The sequence below is a fragment of the Lepisma saccharinum genome, chromosome 13, assembly GCF_977018435.1.
Source record: "Lepisma saccharinum chromosome 13, izLepSacc3.1, whole genome shotgun sequence".
NCBI classification, from domain to species: domain Eukaryota; kingdom Metazoa; phylum Arthropoda; class Insecta; order Zygentoma; family Lepismatidae; genus Lepisma; species Lepisma saccharinum.
The window spans coordinates 60120211-60135305 of NC_139241.1; the positions used below are offsets into that span (position 1 = coordinate 60120211).

At 36.5% G+C, this 15095-nt stretch overlaps 1 protein-coding gene across 12 annotated transcripts in view; it reads left to right on the forward strand.

Moving 5' to 3' along the window:
* The window catches only part of nej (CREB binding protein nejire), a 149410-nt gene that overhangs the window by 42958 nt on the left and 91357 nt on the right, over nt 1-15095 (forward strand). For 9 of the 12 annotated variants that reach the window (XM_083134257.1, XM_083134259.1, XM_083134258.1 and 6 more), the window contains exon 3: nt 11764-12767. In XM_083134257.1, the coding sequence (XP_082990383.1) occupies nt 11764-12767 (1004 nt within the window). Of the gene's footprint in view, nt 1-1775; nt 2314-11763; nt 12768-15095 lie in introns of those variants that run through there. The other 3 variants (XM_083134260.1, XM_083134267.1, XM_083134269.1) reach the window with 1 other exon arrangement.

The following is a 15095-nucleotide window of genomic DNA, read 5'->3' on the forward strand; positions in this document are numbered from 1 at the left end:
ACAGGTAACAATGCTATTAAGCTCCCTGAATTATTGAAACTTCCAGTTTTGTTTTGCTTATCTCGCCGACTGTTCTTGTGAATATTTTTTTCGTATGTCAAAGCAATACCAAAGTTGTTAAATAGGTTCATCTAATAAATATGAGTGGTCAAAAATCGGATCGACTGAACACTGTCTTAAAATTGTGTTTTAGTATATTTTATTGGACTGTCAGAAGTACTAGATTTTCTTTCGAAGGGGCTGGAATTAAAAAGATGGAAGTTACATAGCAGGGGGGGGGGGGAGGGTACACAAAATATTTTGTAATTATAATTTTTAACCTTCGTTTGAAAAGTTGTGAAAGTAAAAAATGGTAATCAGAGGTAATTGTAACTTTCACATTTACATTTACCCCTTTTCCCCAAGTTGTTTACTGCTTTCATGTGAAAGTTTTGATATTCTCAATTTCAGAGGGAGCTGTAGCTCCTACTCCCCCCTGCGTACGCCAGTAGTCAGAAAATACTGCAAATATATCCTATTTGAAATTTGTAATGTTGCATAAACATGTGGTAATTCGTTTTTTTACTGATTTTTTTTTCCCACTTCACAAAATATGTTAACCATGAGCACCACGCTTTGGCCGCCTTTGCAACATAGTGTTGTCCCCAGACACCCCATTGAATGTCCGCTGGGTGGTTCCCAGAGCCGCTCTATGCAAGGACAGTTTTGGAAAAATTCCCACCAGGGATCACCCACCCCAGGTCTCCTACATGACAGACATCCCACCAACTGGAATTTCTAAGACCAAAATCTACCATACGTGCGCTTGGTAGAAGAATCACGTTTATCCTTAATTGGGAGGGGGTTTAATTGCTTGAAATAAATGAATAAATGCATTTATTAGCAGGAAATGGGACGAATTTATAAATCACCCTTTTGTTTTTCGAATACGAAGTCTAAATTTGGATTTTTGAACCCCATAACGACACCCCCCCCCTTCGGTGCGCCATTGTGTTTTGGCGAGAGCGCCAATCTTTTCCATTCTAAGGTTCCGAGTTCGATGCCTGACCGAACAGGTACAACTAGATAGTGTTAATCAAAACGCGGCAGTCAGTTTTCCGCACAACAATAATTGTTTCAGCTTAAAAATACGAACTCAATATCTTTTACCGTTTAAAAATATATAAAATATGAAAAGATAATTATATATGCAGTTCACAAATATGTGCACGTAAGTGTAATCGCGCTTAATACCACAAATTGACTCGTAACTACATTTTCATTTTATCACATGATGTTGATATTAGCATTCTTAATCTATTATCCGCTCATTAGAGTATATGTATATTTTGAGTAAAATCACGTATAAACTCGATTTTAAAAAATAGCAAAAATCCTATACCCTAGACGTGCGCTTAATATCACTGAAAAATCTGTAAGAATGCTTTTTTGTGAATGTTCGTAACACACACAAACTTGTAACTCTTGAAATGGTAATATTTAAGTTACTAACTATTTCCATTATTTTTTGTCATGTTCGGTTATCATCTGTCTTCTCTGTATTGTGTTACCTATTCATTTACATTTCCAATATTCTACTGCCTAGCGCTGGAGCAATTACACTTCGGTAATATTCGTTCCTGGCTGTGATGTCATGGAACGTCTTCGGAAGATCAGAGAAACCAATAACGCGAAGAGTTTCCGTCACGAGGTCTGTTTCCACCAATGGTAGGTCAGGATTCACAGCGAGCTCATTAATAGTCGGAAATTTTCTGACAAGCGTAGAAAAACTTTTCATCAACAGCCGCCATTTTGACTAAATCAGTCTGTGTGGAAATTTGGAATTTAGTCTTCAAATTACTGTTTCTTCTGTTCTTCTTCGGGACAATTTTTGATCATTTTAGTGACTACATGTGTGGTGTATAATATTGTGTGGTTAAAGTTCGACAAGAAAGCAAGTTTAAAGTAGAAACATTGGTCGTTTTAAGACTGTATCATTGTTGGGTTCGTAGATGGAGATGGTGAGAGGAACCGTGTAAGCTCTTCGGCCAGTATGAAGCTTCAGTATGTCTTACGGTTGAAAGTGTCTCATTAATATGTGCCTTGAAGGATATATTGTATATCGAACAGTCGGCATACCAATATTTAGGTATAAGCTATGTCGCCTGTCCGTAATAGAGCCATGTGTGGCTGATTCAAATCGTATTAGATACGAATCTGTGTAACAGGCTCGGTTTGGTAAACAGGGAGACATGGCCGATCATCTCGTCGACGGGCCGCCGAATAAGCGGCAGAAATTGACGGATCCGTATCAAAGCACCTCAGATTCCTCAGGTAAGCATTTTTTAGTCTGGGTATGTGTTAGAAATAATTTACTATTCACAAGTAAGCGTAAGGTTGACCGACCGTTTGCGAAGAAGGCGTTCCTTCCGATATTGACATAATGGCTAGCGTTTGAGTCAAGAATGGATAAATTTTTCGAAAAATTTTAATTTTATGGGGTCACAAAAGTACTGATATTACCAAGCAATGATGCGTGCAGAACCTTACGAGTTCATTAGGACCATTTAATCATGTACAAGAGTGGAATTCTCATAAATCTGGAACGAGATGCAAGCGAGGTGGATGCAGCATGATAATGTAATGTTATTGTCCTCAGGTTTCATGCAAGATAAAAATTGTTTTTAGTAAAAAAAAAAAAACACAAAACAATTCAGATTATTTGACATTTGGATATGTGATAAACTAATTGCACGTAGTGTGTGAATATTATTTCATACCATGTACAGGAAAGAGAAGTAGTTGACCTTGCATGTATACACTAGTTCAGCATTACAGAACATCAAGCTTAATGCAATGTAAATTTGCCATAACTAAAATATGTTTGCATGCAATCTCATACACAGAATTCCCAGAGTTTATGTTGGAATTTATTATAATTTTGGGCTTAATGCATCTTTTTTTTTAGTGTTTTGTGCATAGGCTGGTGAATACTTCATCTGGAGTAGGCACAATAGTGTGTTATTTTTTAAATACATTTTTTTATATTTGTTGGATTTAACTTGAAAAGGTTGACTACTGATTTCTGACGGTCATGCCAATGTATAATCACAATACATTAGGTAGCCTATTGGGTTGTTATATTTTACATATTTCCTACTACCAAATCCCCTTTTCTGTTCCATGAATAGATCAGTTAATTGCAGTCAGCTTAGGATGCTTTTGAAGATACTGCAACCAAACAAAGTCTTGCTTTTTTTATTAAGTTTTTTTTGTTTTATTGTGCTCTTCGACAATGGACACAAAGAGTTGGCCTCTTACTGAATGCATTCGTGTACATATGTGTACTTTGACTTTGAAATTAGCTTAATGACAAACTGAAGTGTCTTGTACTTAGCATGATGGCACATGTCATAATGCTGAAATTTATGTTGAGCGTTGTGATGCAGGCTGGTGCTCTGTCCATGCTTTTGTGAGACATGATAAAAAGGTGCATTACAGAAAAAATGTGGCATTACGGTATACATGTAAAAAGATTACCACAAAGATCCTGTTGCCAACATATCACAAATGTTTAGTAACCTTTAAAGAAAAAATCTAAAATTCAGGACTTTAAAAACTTATTTTGCTAATGATGGTGAAATTTACTTTTGTAGTACATGCTACATTTTTTGTGCATTTTTTCCCAAACTAAACAGATGGAAATGTGGATCACTTTTGAGCTAGGATGGTGGGAAGGAGTGTAACTCAAATCACATCTTTATAGACTGTGTCCAGTTTTATTTTTTAAATACATGTACTGATTTACAATTTTTGGTTATTGGGGTAATAGCCCCATCTAGTTGGCTGCACTTTTTGACACTGTGCAGTGGAGGTGTATCCAGTGTCAGGGTGGTGCAAGGAAATTACGTTCAACCAATTAAGACTGAAAGCGGTGTTCAACTTCAGAAGATTCAACAAATGCGTGTCTGCTGTTTTAAATGGTCATTTGATTAGTTAGTACTCAACTAAACATTTCGGTGCAAAGAGTGTCAAAAAGTGCAGCGAACTAGACGGGGTTGCTCATTGGTGTCCTTCTTGTGTACCTCATGCTTCCATGAGAGCTTGGTCCCATGCTTATTTGATTTTGTTTGGAAAATTTGTTATTCATCCGTGCAAGGTAGAAACCATATTCAGTGTGCAACAAAAATGCATCGAATTACACATGCATTTTTTAGGTTGATAATTTTTTTCATGGATTCATGCAAAATATGTATGCATTTGTTAGTAGCAGGTGCTTGCATGGTAGCAAAGAGTAGTGTTGTTGCTATAGATTCATTTTGAAAATTTATCTCCATTGGGACATAATACTTCATGGATTTTGTGAGGTTGATTGTTACCAAGCAAGTTTTCCCAAATGTTATCATCAGTGATGCTGGTCATGGAAATATGATATCAGTGTTTGGTAAAGTTTGTTGACCTTGAACTTGAGATTTCACATTTGCATGGTTTCAGTGTGTTGACGGTTTAGTTTTCGCAGGTACAAAGACAAAAATTACAATTTCTGGATTCTATTCTTAAAGTATTGCTCATTTCAGTTTGGAAGAAGAGGGATATTTTTATTTGTAAGATAAACTAGAATATGTTTATTATTTTCCTGTAGTTTACGGTTATTACAAGTATAAGAAAACAGTTTTTCTTTGTGATGTTTCAGGAGAACACACGCTCCTTTCATCAGACATTTATTTCTTATGCTTGTAATAACCGTAAACTACAGGAAAATAATTCTATAATGCAAGCAATGCGTACATACAAGAAAAACTAGAATATGTTTAGGTTATATTTAGCATATTGTGCCATTGGTGAGATACTACACTCAGTATAACTACAATCTGTAATAGGCTATTACTATAAAGTTATTTTGTTACTGTCATTTGAAATCTATCAGGGGATGAACACACCCTTCAGGTTCTTCATGTAGTATTTACACTTCATGTTGAACTTGTAGAATATGGGTTATTGATAAATTTTATATTTGTACTTTATTTGTATCAGTTTAAATCCATTCCTAATTAGCATATAATATAAATAAGATTTCTGAAGCATTGGAAAATTTTACGATTCAAAAGGGAAGACTTGCTATCTTCTCTTAGAATTAAGTTGAGGGTGTGGGTTTCCTGATCAATTCTCTCACTTTGGCATGGTTACATTCACAAACACACACCCACAAAGGAAAGAGCACACATATGAACAATACCCAAAGAAGGAATTGTGTGATTAATCGAAGGGTGATCCCTGGATACATGTTCATTGCATCACTTTATTTCCCATGCATTGTCATTCAAGCATTTCATCCATTCACTGAATAAATCCTGCAGAATTTTTCGTATTAATGCATAAATTCGTGATGTCTTTAGAATTTTTAGTGGGACCAGGATTTTACATGTTTGCAAATTTTACATTTTACCTGTTTATGTCTGCGGAGAGAACCTACTGTGTGTTTGTCTCTTGAAGTGCCTTTTCCCCACATAGTTCCTTCAATCTTTGAACTCATTTTCTTGTAGATCTTAGTATCATTTGTTTCCTATCCTAATTTTTAAGCTTCAAAGTACATATTTTGTACTTCACACATTTTTCTTATTTATTTACATTGAAACCATTTAGGTTAAGCAGTTAAAATGATATTGAATTCAAATTGACTGCATCTTTATTTTATAGTGTTCATATTAGTTCTTTCCTTTCCTCCCCATATTTTGTTTAATCTATGTTCCAATTGATGCTTTCTGCACAATGGTATGTAATGAAAGGGAAGTTTTTTTGTGACACTTGTCAGCTCTCCACTTCGTTTCTTGAGTACAGAAGCCTGTCCTCAGTCTGGAGCAGTTGCAACATATTTTTGACATTGAGGAAGTATGTTTTTATCAGGAACAAAATGAAAGTAATAGTACCCCTCTTCCTCAAATACCAGTTGAATACAAGTCCATTGTTGCATTGTGTTGCACCAGCATAATCATGGAGCCACCAAAAACAACCTTTTCATGTTCCATGTCTACATTAACATTGTTCCTTTTCATAAAGTCTATGCCGATCAAATAATGCATTGGAAGTTCAGACATTACATATGCCTGATTTTCCCACTTCAAATAACCAAACAAAATATTCAAATACACCATGTGGTTCATTCTTATTCTATTTTTGTTCGTGAATTAACTGTCAGTTTACAAGGAAACTCCTTTACAGGCATAAACTTACGAATTTCAACAAGAAGTTTTTCAGGTAACAGTTCGGTATATCGGAGACACATTTCTTCATTTTTAGAGAAGAAACTGCTTACAGAAATGAGTTTCTCTAAGGTTTCCAACATTCATCGAGGTATTTTCTTTCATCGTGGAATCTATTTGACTGGGAAATCTTGTATTTTTCAAGAGAAATATCTCACCGAAGCACAAGTACCATTGCTTTTGCTATGTGAACCGGATGCTGCATATGTTTGATGACGTAACCCCCCTGTCAGTGTTTCAAACACCCTTTTTTTTAACTATGCTTGCCTAACCTAACCTTATTCGAAATGGTTCGTGGGGCTATCCGTCAGCTACATGTGCATAGTGTACAATTTGCATACGTGACGAACACGATAGTAGGTATTTTTTGGTGAAGAAGGTTGGAAACACTGCATACCTACAACGGTAGTCAACCTGTGCCCGCCATATTGTGTGTCACGGAAGCGAAAAAAGGAATAACAAAAACTACTCTATGTGAAAAATTGTGTTTGTTTTCACGTAAAAAGCATAATCGCACCTTGAACTATGTTCCGCAATGCACAATTGGTAAGTACAAACCATGCGAAACACAAAATATCCGTTTTTAATGTGCCTCCGATATAACGAACTGTTACAGTTTTTCACTCTCAAAACATATCTAAACAAACCTTTGTAGCTATGCACTTCTTAAGTGTGCAGTTTATGAAAATAAACCCAGTTTTATTTACAGTTGCACAAACAATTGCTAGACACATTTTGCTTTCACAGTGATGTCTGTTTCTTGGCACGAACTTGCTTATGGAATAATTAATATTTCTTCACACAATACTGATTTCCGCATTTTCCCTAGTCTTTTCAGCAGTCTTATAAAAGTACTGAGCTACCGTGCAATGTCTTTCTATCTCTAATAGTACAGATTTCAATCCTGCAACACTGGTAGGTGTCATTCTAAACATGAGTTTTTCACAAGTACTTCGTGTCAAACGTTCCATCTACATACCCACAAATTCTTCTTCCGACCACCCAATCTTGAACATTTTGGCATTCGTTGTTCTATTTTTAACAAACTCCAAAGGTGATTAACAAAACAAACTTCTGCAAAATTTCGTTCCTCCCCATGGAAGTTATATGTCTATCAAGAAATGCAATATATATTGTGTTCAGTTTTGCTTTTCACCTGTTATTTCAATCCACGAGTTTTCCAACTTCTTGTGCACCTTGGAGGAAAGGGTTTGAGATACAGTATTTTCTGAACATCATACATAAAGCGAAACATCACAATGCAAGTCATTCTAACAGTTGTAAACATTTGGTACAATATATTTAATTTTCGAGGTATGATCAGGAATAGTTGGAACATCATTAAGTATCCTAATTTGTATAGAATTAGGACAACCAGGAAGCATAGTTGGAGATGACCAAATCTATAATGGGCTATCTTGAAAAGTAATGAAGTCATTACATAAGTGTTCACCCTAATCTGTTCTACCCAACGATTGGCATGTAAAATCTAAAGTAGAGGGTGACAGCTCGTCATTGCTACGGAATGCAGAAGAAGGCAAGACTGGGTGAATTGTAGAAATATCTATCAGCTCAGTTTAATGGAACTGTTACAAATGGGTTACTTATGACGTACCATTTTACTTTAACCTAAGTAGCTTTAACTCGACTAGCATTGAAGGAATGCAGTGGTAGTTTTTCAAAACATGCTGTAAAGGACAGAAAAATAACTTGACATTCAATTTCCATTAACGCTGAGTTTTATTGTAAAAAATTCTGCCCTCAGGAGGGCTTTAGGCAACATCGGAAATTTCAAACAAGTAGCAATAAACCCCAAAAATCCAGAACATGTAGCCAAGGGGTTCCAGGTTCGATACCCGGCGGAGGTACATAGTGGTTCGGATCCCATTTTAAACTGTAGGTTCAGTCCCGATTAGCATTTCTGTTCATAAAGTGGACTTAGAGAACAACAAATCAATCAACCCATTGTCACTTTTATCTGAGAGGATTGAAAACTGACTTGAAATCAAAATATGCATGGTTTAACATCTGAATGTCTCATTGTCCAGAACCACATACTGGAAATGCTTTATTATGCATGTTATTTAATTTTAGCTCATTCCAATTCATTCGGAATGTTATAGCTTGATACACTGTTAATTTACAGGAAGTTGATTTAAAAATATTATAAGAGTTTATTATTGTCATTGCCATTAGTTATGCTGTAATCGCAAAGATTTCAGAGCTTTGAAGTTGGGAAATTAAAAAAAATATGTTGCGGGGGGGGGGGGGGGTATCAGTCTTTGTATTGCCATGTAATGTGGCTGATGTACACCCATTGGCAAAAGAAATGGTAGGTGTATTGTCCATCACAATTTTCCTCCATTCTTTTTCCCACAATGTGATGATTATGTATTGAAATAATAACGTCAATCAGCAGAGGTCAACATTTGCCTCCCATCAACAGAATTCCATTCTTTAAAACAACACAGAATGTAGAATAGAAAAGAAAGAAAATAACTATGGACAATTTGCCTACCATTATCTTTGCCGTTGGCTGTACAAGTTAAAGTATAAGAAATCCATGTAGGTAGACATACTAAGTTCTCAAGACTTCTGTGTCAAAGGATATAATTGTACACAATATGTAACATTATGATTTAACATTGGAAAATTAGTTATTCCATGCATTAAAGAATATAAACAGTGTGTTATGGCTACTTAAGTTAAGTTGACTTTTCACATTTGGGCATTGTTCTTGTGCTGTTAGTAAGCAGATCTTAAGTTGAATGGCTTTTACAAATGGATAGTAACTAGACTAATTTTTAATAAGATTTTACTCGTTCTCAGCAATTATTTCTCTTTACTATATACTTTAATTTTTCTCTACCTACCTAGGTTGATCGTGATGATGATGATGAATGATGATAGCTGAAAAGGCATGATGATGGCAAACACATCCATGATGTATCCAGTATTTGAGCCTACCACGATATGCTAACTACCCCTTCAAAATCTGGCCACTCTAATCCTCACAAACATTTTAGACTTGATAAAATATTTTGTTTGTTTCACTTGCAACTCTTGGTTTGTTTTCTTGTAGTTTACAGTTATTACAAAGTACAAGAAAATAATTCCACAATGCAAGCAATGCGTACATACAAGAAAAAGTGTAGAAAAAATAGTTGGACATACTTTAGCCAGATTACACTGGTCTACAAAATTCAACTTTTTTTTCTTTCACAAGAACAAAATTAACTGAATCTGGAAGTATTTTTAATGCTGAATGCGAATATATTTTTAGATTTTTTGCATCAGGCAGGGTTTTTGTGTGACAGACATGTAAAGGTTTATGAAATCTGCACTTAACGTATGTTATTCTGGTTTACCTAAAACATTTAACATAATGACTTGCAGGCATATTTTACATTTGGGATATCTCTGTTCATTATCTAGCTGTAGTGAGCTAGCATACTGAGACTCCCATTTGCCTTGGTACCTTTTTTCCATTACAGAAATCTGCTGGTGGGAATGCTCACCATGCTCATCGCTGACAGCACGAAGATTTTCTAGGAGGGAGTCTTAAGAATTGAAATTTTAAAGACCTGTTGCATCAAATAGCTTTGCATGAATTCACAGATACATTCACTATATCACGAAAGTTTTCTGCTTTATGATTTTCAAAAAATGCAACATATTTGAACGACTACGAGACTGCTTTTCCCAGTAGATTTAACAGCTTCTAAAAAATGTTTGTTAGCCATTAGTGATCTTATTTGTGGCCCAATAAAAATGCCTTTCAGTTTTGCATCACTGATAAACACATTTTTTTAGGATTCACTAAGGCGGTATTTGACACATTCGTAACTCTCTGCACCACTGCTAGGCGATCTGTTATCTGCTTGGTTGGCGACGTATTCTCCACTCTCCACTTCCTCTTTTTTCTCTACTACTGAACACATCAGAACGTGCATAAACTTACTCAGACTTGACTTTCTGATTTCAGCATTAACACAACACCTATACATCTTGAAAATAAACAATACATATAAGTTAAATGATGGTTAAAACATCAGATGGCAGGCCATTACACTACATTTCAATTTCAAAAAGTAACCGCCAGAAAAACTGTGCCTGATGGAAAAATTCTAATTACATATTTGAATTAAGAGTAAAAAAATACACCAAACCTGCCATTTAGTTTTCTTGTGAAAAAAAAATCATGTTGACCAGTGTTATTTGTGCAACAGTAGAAGTATCCTATATCTTAATTTTAACACTGAGTAGAATAGTCCATTTTGATCTGGTTGGATAATTGTCAGGAGAGGTTTTAGTATGGTATAATCTTTCAAGGACTGTGACATGGGTGAGAAGTGCATATCCATGCACAGTCCAGGTCTGTTGACCCTTAGGTAGCTCAGGTTCTGACAGTCGATAGATTAAAATTAATGTACTATAGAACAAGCTAATTGAAAGAGAAAATCATGCACATCATCGCTTATCTCAGTAGAGGTAAGTGCGACAAGTTGGGAAATTCTGATCAAAATGCTTTGTCTGACAGTATCATCGCATGTTAATTATAGAAGAAAAGAGGAAACATTTCTTGGTGCTTAGTCCTCAGTAGGGAATGTTTTTCAAGGGGAAAAGAAGCACATGTAAGATTTCATTTTTTGGAACTGCTAATTACAATGCATTTAGAATGATTTGCTTGGTGATTACAGATTCATTGTATTCTCAAGCATGATGGAGAATTTGCTTTTATCTCCGTAGATTCAAGAACTGGAATCATTTGCTGGCTTTAGGTGTTTAGCAAAGAGAAATTAAACACTACCCATTGCTGGTTAATTTGTGTTCTGTAAAAGCCATGCACATGAGTGCCTTTGCACTACCAAACATTTACTGACAAAAGTTGAAGTTTCATTTTTTCCACGTAGTTTTTGTTCACGATCGATTTTGCCACCTCTGGTGGCTTCGTCAGGCATGGCGAAATCTATTGCAAACTAAAACTACACGGAAAAGTGAAATACAATGTCTACCAAACATGAGCGATGTAATGGTAAGGATCAAGAGGCAACACTCAGTGCAAGGTAGTTTTTCAAGATAGGGTGTAAGTTGAGGGGCTTTTTCCAAGATTATCAGAAATCCCTAACAGTGGCAATTTACTCGTGCCCATGCCAGAGCTCAATATTGATTTTTGCATCCTGTGCATCCATCACATATAGGTACTAAAGCAGAAAAGTTGTCATGCATGCCAAATACCACAGTATTTCTTCAAATAGTGTACACAACGTAACTACGCAACAAAGGAAAGTTAATATAACCAGACTTTATTTTAATGATACTTTTTCACAACAGATCTGCTACATATCCTGAAAGATTAACCCATTCCCGATTAGCCTATTCAAGCATAATGTGGACTTAAAACAACAAATAACAAAATGCTGTGCCCCCAAAATTGTTAGGTTAATATTTTCTCTTGTGGTTCTTACATTGTACTTTGAAAGTCAATGAGTAATTCAAATTTCATTTTCTTATTTTGTTTCAGACCTGTTCACCAATACTGACATGTTTGATTTGGAAAATGACCTGCCAGATGAGTTGATGTCTTCGGGATCATGGGGAACAGAATCATCAAAGCCGCCAGCAACCGGACCAGGGCCAGGTCAGCAGACCGCGGGTGGAGCCCAGAGTATGCAGAACGGTGCCGTGGACTCCACGACTCCCGGTGCGCAGCCTCAGGAAGGAGCTGGTCCCAGTGCGAACCAGAGACACGGTCAGCTCTCTCACTTAATGCAGAACAAAACTCCCCCTCACAGCCTGGCGAATTCTCTCCCCACTCCCGGTGTTGGTGCTCCTGGGCTCGGCCCTCCCGGCAGCATCAGTTTGGCTAGTGCTTTGAACAGTGCGAAAAGTCCCCACGGTGGAAATCTTCAGTCACCGCCCAATGTGTCGGTGAGTAAAACTGGGACTCCCACGTCAGCGCCGCTAAGCATGAGTGACTCAATAGGTAATATGACAAGCTTACCGAGCAGTATAGCTAGTTCGCTTGCTACCCCCACCAGCATGACAATGACTATGTCTTCTGTTGCAAATAGTGTAGCATTATCGTTGGCAAATACTACAAGTATGGCAATGAGTATAGCAAATTCGGGACTCACAAGCACTGTTAATAGTGTTAGTATAAACATGCCGAACAGTATAAACAGTGGTATGACAAATACAATGAACTCTTTAGGCACAGTTACAAACACTGGAATTAGTAATACCATTGGGTTGACAAACAGTTTAAATAAACCTCCGGTTAGTATGATGAGTTCTCTGAATGCTAGTATCGGAGGACCAATGCCAAACCAAATTCATCAAGGATTACCAAATGGACCACTCATGTCAAATGCAGGACATAATATGACGCGCACAGTTACGGCGAGCATGGCAAATGTGCAGCAAGGCCATTTTCGTGGACAGTCTCCTCAAGGTCACGGTCCGCACCAGGGTGGTGTGGGGCATCCTGGTCTTAGTGTTCAAGGAGTCCAAGGACCTCGCATGCAGGTATGTAGTTTTTTATTTTTTTGTTTACTTGTACCATCTTATTCAAGGTTGTAGGTTATGAAAGTGACAGGCTTGATGCCTTGGTGAACTAGAGGCATAGGTTACAGTTTCACATAAGAGTTTTGTCTAAATATACTCAAATATTTTGCATGGTATGTATTTCATATTATACAGGGTGTCATTTTAAAGGTGTACGGACCATAGAAACTTAGAGGACATCGAAACAAACAACTTTTCTCAATAACATTTTGAATGTGTGTAATGCAAAAACAACACACCAGCCTTTTTTAAAAAAATGCCACCTGTATGCTGGCAACTCAACACAACATTGACTGCATATGTGACGTAACTTCCTGTGGTGAAATGGCACACAGCAGTGTTGCAAGGATCCCACAAATTTTGTGAAAAATGACAACTACTAACCACATTATGTGCTGTATAACAAAGCAGAGAATGCATCCAGTAAACCAACGGGAAGTGCACCAACGATACGATAAGTGGTAGAAAAACTACGTATTCATAAGGAAGTGGTAACATGGTATTTTTGTCTCTCAGCCTACGTGTCAAAGATTTGCAAATATCATCGCCAAGTTGTTATCTACATAAACCCAGTGCAAGCTCAAGTAAGACTATCACTTTTATTTTGTAATGAGTATAATATATGACTATTTCTCGTGTACGTAGGTGTCCCACTTTGACTTCCAAAATTTGTGGTTACTTTAGTGTTGTATAATACAGTTTCTAATTATTCTTTAGAGTAATTTTAAACTAAGCACAATTGTAGCATCTGTCTATATAAATTTCGCTTTTCTTTCAATTGTGGCCTTTAAAAGCACTAGTCTTTCTGCCCAAAATAAAATAAACCTAAACTGTTGGACATTGTTTTCATTACATAATATTTGATTCTGAGCAAATTTGCATGTTTGAAAAACCAGGGCTTTAAAAATCAAATAAAGAAGCTTTTGACAAACATACAATATATTTTTAAGCATTGTAATTTACAAATACGACAAGTGGTAGTTTTGGAGAAATTGTGATTTGTGCAGTCACATGGACATAAATATCCGTGCTGTCCTATAGAATGACCACAAATCAAATAACCTTCAGCCAGCAGCCTCCATAAATCTTCCGCTCTGTCAGTTCGCTCGGACTGCGGGGAAGCCTGCTCCACTCTGCCCCACACCTACACATACGAGTATGCAGTTTTACGCAAGTTCTTTTGCTTGGGAGGTCCCTGTAATAGGCTTGCATGTACTAGGGCATATATATCATTGATATGTACAACCTTTTCCTGTCCTCTTTTGAAAACACTGGGAGAAATCATGTATACATCGACCATGAAGGGCACCGTTGGCTCTGTCCTCAAGAAGGCTAATCAAAAGGAACTTTGTTCTACTTAAGACAAGATTTTATGTTGCTTTTGTATAATATTCAGTGACAAACATGCGAGATTAATAGCTATAAAAGAGGACAATTAGCTAATTTTAAAAAAAAATAAATTTAGGTTCACAAAGTTTGGTCATTTCCCCTTTTTTTCCAAAATAAAATCTGACAAGAAGAAATTGAATTTCGTTGGCAGAATTGTGTGTCATTTCTGATGTGATGTAGGTAATTTTGTCTTGAATATTTAACATTTTATTCCCACACTTAATGGCTTAAGGCTAGTTCAGTATTTGACCTTCATTTACCAGTATCACGGTATCAGATGAAAAAGTGCTTCCTTAAGCGGGCCATCCATTTACAAAGAAAACGACAGGGAAATGCTCCCAGCCCATTGACGAGACCCTGCGATTGTTAAAAGGTGGAGACAAATAGTTGCACATTTGCAGCTGGAAAATCACCGCCGCTCATTTTTAGTTGTTTTTTCTTGGCTTCGCCCATCCATTGCATTCTGTCAATTTCTTGTGGCAAGACCCCTGGCTCCTGTCCTTTCAAAACAGAACTGCTTATTTTCATGTAATTTTAGATAGTGCCCTTTTAAAAAAGAAAAGGTATAGATTCTCATTTTCGGTAATGAGAATTGTACATGCAGCCATACAAATTTGCTGAATGACGTTCGACAGAGAAAATTATAGAAACTGTTTTCACATGGACGGAGCATGAAATATCGTACGTAGAAATATATTTCGGGGGGAGGGGTCCAAACCAAGGGTCTCCGAATAATAATTTTATTATAGTAATATAATAATAGTAATAATATATAATATGATAATTTAATTATTTGTTCATTGCACCACAAAAATTGGACAAATAATCTAGGAAACATGCCATGTAATTTATTCTGTTCTGAGAACAGAGTATTTGAAAGTGTGTTCATTCACATATTTT